Source organism: Gracilinanus agilis, chromosome 1 (assembly GCF_016433145.1).
Source record: "Gracilinanus agilis isolate LMUSP501 chromosome 1, AgileGrace, whole genome shotgun sequence".
NCBI lineage: Eukaryota > Metazoa > Chordata > Mammalia > Didelphimorphia > Didelphidae > Gracilinanus > Gracilinanus agilis.
In genome coordinates, this window is record NC_058130.1 from 723,354,598 (window position 1) to 723,362,687 (window position 8,090).

General features: G+C 35.8%; 1 protein-coding gene across 1 annotated transcript; it reads left to right on the plus strand.

The window, feature by feature from the left end:
* Window positions 1-2,388: 2,388 nt before the first annotated feature.
* LOC123256762 (olfactory receptor 1361-like) lies at window positions 2,389-3,330 on the plus strand. Its single transcript, XM_044685326.1, has one exon. It carries the CDS (start codon window positions 2,389-2,391, stop codon window positions 3,328-3,330), a length of 942 nt encoding a protein of 313 aa, XP_044541261.1.
* Window positions 3,331-8,090: the final 4,760 nt, after the last annotated feature.

Sequence of the window (8,090 nt, forward strand, 5' to 3'; positions counted from 1 at the left end):
TCTTGTCTCTCTAATTGTAAAAGGCCTTGTGGCTAGAAGCCTTGTTTAATTAACCTCTGTGCCCCTCTGCTGGGCCTCTAAATTCTTAGCTGGTCTGGGCCCTTGGTCCAGGCCAGAGTTTTTCTCTCTCAATTTCCCTACCTTCAACCTTCCTAATTGTAAATAAACTTCCATAAAAGTCAATTTTGACTTGAGATTATTCTTAATTGAGGATTGATAATAGTTCAATCCTCTGGCGACCACCTTTTAATATATTGAACCCATAAAACCTCGTTTTCCCCCTTATACTAAGCAACTGATTCTGACTGGGGATTACTCAGAATATAGTTTGAGAATTAATAGTCTTTTAAGTAATTCCCTTAACAGCCAAGATGACTTCTTAACTGCCACCCTCTTGGGAATCTTGACAAACAGACAGATTAGCTGATGGTTTCTTTGCAAATGGATTTAATGTTGGTAAAATAGATGATGGTAAAAGGGATTGATGCTGGAAAGTGGAAATAGGGTTTCTAAGATAAGTCTAGGTTGATGGAAAGTTGTAAAATCTACCAAATAACTTAATTGATGTTAAATAGTCTTTGGATGGCTTGACAGCCTGGTCAGGCCAGGTGGCCTGACTTTTGACTGAAGTTTTGTCCAGCAAATGTTTGCTTGGTTGTTTGAACAAATCTTCTTGATGATGAAGATATCAGTGAACTGAGGTTGATATGGTTGAATATATTTGTTGCTAAAAGGTTGAGACTAATATTAGGATATACTTTGGCCTAACCTAGACCTAAACCAACCACGTCCCTCCTTGCCCAATTATATCTGTGGCCTGAGACCAAGAGCTGGGTCAGATTTGCCCTTATATAGTCTGTTTCCAACTCTGCCCCTTGGCTCACGCTAGGCTCATGCCACCTCTGGTTCATTCTGATTCCATTCAAGTAAATGGCAATCAAGCTTGATCCAACATGGCTGCTATTAAAATCCTTACAATGTGTATATTTGTCCATATACACAACCCTATGAGGGCATCAGTAGAAGAAACTCAGCCCAACAAAGTCCAACTTCAGCAAGATTAGGCAGAACCCAGCTCAACCCAGCTGAACTGACCAGCTACAGACCTCCACACAGCAGGTCAATCAGGCTTCCTCTACAGAGCACTCAATCTGGGACCAAGACAGTTAAATTGCTCCCACACTTAGTGCAAGCAGAAGTCAGTACTCCCTTCCACCTCAGGAACAGAGCTAAGCTTCAACATATAGACAAAAATCAAGGAAGAAAATATCTCCAAATTGAGAAAAGACAGAGAAAAAATCCAGTTGCTAGAAAAACATTTCAACAAGAGAGATGACCAAAATGCAAGCTCAGAAAAGAACAGCAATACAAAAAATGAAAATGTGGGAAACCTCAAAGGAAAATGTGAAAGGATTTCAAGCTCAAAATGAACTCTTGGAAGAGCTCTAAAAAAGATAGAAAAATAAATAATAAGAAACTTTTAGAAAAGGAAATGATAAGAAAATCAATAGCTTAGAACAAAAAATGAGACTCATTCTGTTCACCTCTTCATCTGCACACAAACCAAACTGGTGCAATAGAACACAAAACTAGTTGTCAGGATGACTGGTTCTAATTCTACTATTTCCTATCTGTGTGATCCTGAACTAATCTTCCTAGTCCTTAGTTTTCTTATCTATAAAATGAAGAGACAATTATTAAGGGGGTATTTCATAGGCCAAATTAAAATAATAGCAAACTTCCAGGATCAAGTCATCTATTTTGTCAAGTATTTGCTACCACAAAGAATGTTGTAAATGTTTTTGGTACCTAACAGACTTTTATCATTGTCTTTGCATTCCTTGTGCTATATGTCCAATATTGGGATCTCTAAGATAAAGAACATGAAAAGTTTAATCAAATATCCTGAATAATTTCATATTGAAAATAAGTATTTAGGCCACTTCACAGCTCTGCCAAAAAAACATAAATTCCTATCTTCCCACAACACATCCAACACTGAGCATGCTTATCTTTTATTATCTCTGTCAATTTTCAAGGTATCAGATGAAAACTAAGAATTCTTTTCATGCACAATTCTATTATTATCAGTGATTTTTGAAGGATTTCATGTAGTTATTTACAGTTTACAGTTCCTCTGAAAAATATTTGTTTATATTTTGACCATCAATTGCGTGGAGCATCTTTTTTTTTTATTCCCTGTATATTTTGCATGATAGTCTATTAGCTTGGGTATTTTCTGCAGTGCAAATATTTTTCCACTCTCATATAACCTTTTAACTCTATCTTCACTGATTTTGTTAATGAAAAACGTTTTTTTCAAATCACCCTTGAAAGGGCTATTTTAAATTATTATTTCATTCTTTCTACATGTTTCCCAACAGACCCATGAAGAGAGAAAATCACTCAAGAGTCTCTGAGTTCATCCTCCTAGGCCTTTCAGACCAGCCAGAGGAAGACAGGCTTCTGTTCCTGATATTCCTGCTTATGTACCTGATCACAGGGCTGGGGAACCTACTTATCATTCTGGCCATTAAGACCGACCCAGGCCTCCACACCCCTATGTACTTCTTCCTTAGCAACTTGTCTCTGGTCGACATCTGCTTCACCTCTACCACCATCCCCAAGATGCTGGTTAATTATATAACTGGAAACAAAGAAATTCTTTACATTAGCTGCCTGGCACAAGTGTTCTTTTTCAGTTGGTTTGCAGGATTAGATAGCATCCTCCTTGCCTCCATGGCCTATGACCGCTATATGGCAATCTGTGCCCCACTACATTATAGCATGATCATGACCCCCAGGGTCTGTGTCCTTCTGGTAGCAGCTTGCTGGCTTTGGGCTTGTGCTAATGCCCTGACACATACTGTCCTGCTAACTCAACTCTCATTCTGTGGCCACACTGAAATTCCCCATTTCTTCTGTGACCTTGGTGTGGTGATACGGCTAGCCTGCTCAGATACCTTCATCAATGACTTGGTGATCTATACAATGGGAGGATTGACAGCCATAATCCCATTTATTGGCATTCTGATCTCCTACTTTCACATTTTTGTAGCTGTCCTAAAGATACCATCAGCTTACGGGAAATGGAAAGCCTTCTCCACCTGTGGCTCTCACCTCAATGTGGTCTGTCTCTTCTATGGGACAATCATTGGAGTGTACTTCAATCCCACATCCACCCACACAGCACAACAGGACATAGCATCAGCTGTGATGTACACAGCAGTCACCCCCATGCTGAACCCTTTCATCTATAGCCTGCGGAACCATGAAATGAAAAGAGCCCTGAGGATGCTTCTCACCAAGAAACCAGGTTTCTCTTTTTGACTTTCTCACACAGTTTCATTGCACTAAGAAAAGGTTTTCAATCAGTCTTCTCTAACGAGATATTCAATCTGTTCACCTCTTCACCTGCCTGAGGAGTAGTACAATGTGATGGATAGAGCATGGAGCCAGTTGTCAGACTGCATGGTTCTAGTTTTTCTACCACTTCCTAGCTGTACAACCCTAAGCTAACCTGGTCTTCAGTTTATTTATAAAATAAAGGGACAGTTACTTGGGTGGTACTTCTTGTTGCTGTTTGGTTGTTGTTTGTGTCTGTGCCATGATTTGCCATTTTCTTGACAAAGATACTAAAGTGGTTTGACATTTCCTTCTCCAGTGAATTAAGGCAAACAGAGATAAAGTGATTTTCCCAGGATCACATAACTATTAAGTGTCTAAGGCTAGAAGTCAATAAGCATTCAAGACTTACTGGTGGATCAAGGAATTAATTAATTCTAGGAAACAATCAAAATTATAGAAATAAAATAACTAAAACATCTACACCCTTTCACCCATAGTTTCCAAAACTAGGCATATACTTCAAGGAGGTCACTGTATGTAAAGGAAAAGCTTCATTTACAACAAAATACTGTAAACTGCATCTCTGTGAGAGTAAAGACCTGGAAACAAAATAGATGCTCATCAATAAGGGAATCTTTTTTATTTAAAATTTTTATTTTGAATATTTTCCCATAGTTACATGTTTCATATTCTTTCCCTCTCCCCCAATCCCCTCCACCCCCTGTAGCCAATGCACAATTTTACTGGGTTTTCCATGTATCATTGATCAAGACCTAATTCCATATTGTTGATAGTTGGACTAGAGTTATCGTTTAGTGTCTACGTCTCCAATAATATCCCCATCAGCCCATATGTTCAAGTAGTTGTTTTCCCTCTGTGTTTCTACTCCCACAGTTCTTCCTCCAAATGTGGCTAATTTTTCTTCTCATAAGTCCCTTAGCCTTGCTCTGGATCCAATAACGGAATCTTTAAAGAAACTTCTTTTTTTAAAAAAATACTGCAAACTATAGTCAACCATGTGGAAGATTGTTCTATGTCACAAATAGGAAATGAATTGAAAATCAGTACAAATCTGAAAGTTCACCTCATACCCAGCCAATTGAAAATGACAACAAATATGTGAATAATCAATGTTGGAAATGCTATGGAAAGAAAGGTACACGATTAGCCTATTGGTGGGTCTGTAAATTGGCTCAACCATTCTAAAGAGTTTTATTGCATTCAAAGAATGAGGAACAGTCTGTGCCTCATAACTCAACCGGTGCCAATAAAGAGATAGGAGGTGGAAAGGGATGTGCAAGAAATAGCAAAAAGGTCAGTTTGGGTGTATTAAAAAGTGACTAAAATGAAATAATATATAATAAAGCCAGAAAGTAAATTGGAGTCATTTTGTGAAGGTCTTTAAAAACCAAATGGAGGAGTACATATTTTATCCTAAAGGAAAGAAGAAGTCATTAGAAATTATTGAACAAAAGAATCATGTGGTAAGATTACCACTTTGGCAAGAATGTGGATAACAGATTTGAAAGGAAAGAAATTTGAGCCAGGAGACAAAAATTCTGGTGGTTATCTGGTAGTTCCACATATTGTTATGATTGGCCTGCACTGAGGTGGTGGCTTCTTTCCAGTAACATTCAGCAGCACATGAGTGGAAGAGGAGGAAACAAATGGTGAGAATAATTTAGAATTGGACAAGGGACTTGTCTCCAGTCTACTGTTTCCTATTCTATATGTATGTGTATGTAACAGATATGAGCCCAAGGTGGACCCATGATGTGTTGGATTAGGCATCACCCATGGAAATGGATGCCACTCTGTTTCCTTTCTGAAAAGAGAGAAGAGGGGTAAAGAAGGAATGAGAAAAAGAAGGAAGGGAGAAGAAAGGGAAGGGAGGTAAGAGAGAGGAGGAAGATGAAAGGAGAGATAGTTAATACTTATAATAATGCTTTAAGACCCCCTCCTCCCCATCACAGAAAAAGAATTTGAACAAATCATCAAAGAATTCCCTAAGGAAAAAATCCCAGGATCAGATAAATTCACAAGTGAATTCTACAAAACATTCAAACAATTAACTCCAATATCACATAATCTGGGAGAATTGGGGGAAAATGAATTCTTCTAAATTCCTTTTATGACACTAATATAATATTGACACCTTAACCAGGAAGATCTAAAAAAGAAAAAACTATAAACCAATATGCCAAATGAATATTAACTTAAAATTTTTTAAATAAAATAGTAGCAAGAAGATTACAACATGATATTACAAGGATCATGACCAGGTGGTTTTATACCAGGGATGCTGGTATATTTCAATATTAGAAAAATTATCAATAATAAAGCCAACAGAAATCATATGAGTATCTCAATAGATGCAGGAAAAAAACTTTTGACAATATACAACACCCAATCCTTATAAAAACATTGAAAAATTGGAATAAAAGGAACTTTCTTTAAAGTGATGAAGGAAATCTATCATCAAATATTAGTTGTGATGGGAATAAACTAAAATCCTTCCCAATAAGATCAGAGGTGAAGCAAAGATACCCATTATCACTTCTATGATTTAATATTATACCAGAGATGCTCATTAAAGCTATACAAACAAAAAAAAGAAATTGAAAGAATTAGAAATAGGCAATGAAGAACCAAACCTATCACTCTTTGCAGCTGATATAATGGTATATGTACAGAATCAGCCAGAAAATCCACTTAAAAACTAATAGAAACAATTAATAACTTGAGCAAAGTTGCAGGACAAAAAATCATCAGCATTTCTATTTGCCTCAAATAAAAGTTAACAGCAAGAGATAAAAAAATATATTCCATTTAAAATAACTATGGACAACAAAACCTAAGGATATACTTACCAAAACAGACCCAGAACACAATTATAAAAATACTTTTCACACAAATAAAATCAGACCTAAACAACTGGAAAAATATGAATTGCTCATGGATAGACCAAGCCAATATAATAAAAATGACAACCCTACCTAAACTAACATAACCAACAAAACTACCAAAAATTATTTCCCCTAGAGTTAGAAAAAATAACAGAATTCACCTAGAAGAACAAACAGTAAAGAATATCAAAGAAATTAATTTTTTAAAATACGTAAAGGAGGCCTAGTCATAGCAGAATTCAAGTTGTACTATAAAGTGATCATCATTAAAGCAATCTGGTATTGTCTAGGAACTAGAGTAGTGAATCCGTAGAATAGGTTAGGAAATCAACACACAGTAGTCAATGACCATGATAAACTACTGTTCAATGAACCCAAAGATCCAAGGTTTAGGGAGAAGAATTTACCATTTGACACAAACTGCTGACAAAACAGGAAAGCAAAATGGCAGAAACAGTCACACCATACACCAAGATAAAGTCAAAATGAATACTTGATATAGAAATAAAGTGTGACACCATAATCAAATTAGGGGTACACAGAAAAGTTTACTTCTCAGGCTTATAGATGATAAGGGAAGAATTTATGACCAAACAAGACATAGAGAATGGTATGAAAAATGAAATGGATAATTTTGATTACATTAAATTTAAAAAGCTGCATACAAACAAAACCTATGCAACCAATTAGAAAGGAAACAATAAATTGAAAAGAGAATTTATAGCAAGTGCCTCTGACAAAAGTCTCATTTTCCAAATATATAGAGAACCAAGTCAAATTTATTAGAATATAAAGCATTCCCTGTTTGCTAAATTCTCAAATGATATGAACAGAAATTAAAACTGAAGAAATTAAAACTATCTATATGATTATCTATATGAAGAAATGCTCCAAATCACTATTAACTAGAGAAATGTGCATTAAAACAACTCTGAGATACCACCTCACACCCATCAGACTGGGTAATATGACCAAAAACTAAAGTTATAAATGTTGGAGGGGAAGTAAGGAAATTGAGACATTGATACATTGTTGATAGAACTGTGAATTGAAAACTATCCTACAGAGCAATATGGAACCAATCCCAAAGGGTAATAAAACTAAGTCGACCCTTTGACCCAGAAATAGTACTACTATAACTGGATCCCAAAGAGATCACAGATAGAGGGGAAAGACTTACTTGTAAAAAATTAATTTTAACAATTCTTTCTGTAGTGGTAAAGAATTAGAAACTGAGAAGGTATCCACCTGAATAAGCTGTGGTATGTGGTTTTAATGGAATACTATTGTATTATAGCAAATGATAAACAGGATGCATTCAGAAAAACCTAGAAAGACATATAAACTAATGCAAATTGAAGTGAGAAGAACCAGGAAAACAATGTATACAGTAACAGAAATACTGTACAATGATTGACTGTAAAGGACTAAATTATTATCAGCAAAGCAAGGTTCCAAGATAACCCCAAAGGATTCATGATTTTTTAAAATGCTTTCCACAGCTAAAGAAGAACTGTTATCTGTTTGTATATCAAAGAACTCCATCTTTCACTTTATTTCCTTTTTGAGTTTTTTTTTTTGTATATGTGATATGTGTCTTCTGTCATGGCATGGGGAATATGGAAATATGTATTGAATGAAGCCATTGGTATTAACCATATCAGACTATTTTCCATCTTAAGAAGCAGAGAAGGGAGGAGAAGAATATGAATTGCAAAATATCAGAAAGCAATTGTCAAAAATTATTTCTACATGTAACTGAGTAAACATTTTTCAAAGTTTTTTTAATAGTGCTTTATGACTGGCAAAGACCTTTACCTGTGTTATCTCATTTGA

Coding starts and splice junctions, on each gene's coding strand:
- LOC123256762 (XM_044685326.1), top strand. CDS start 2,389: ATGAAGAGAGAAAATCACTCAAGAGTCTCTGAGTTCATCCTCCTAGGC.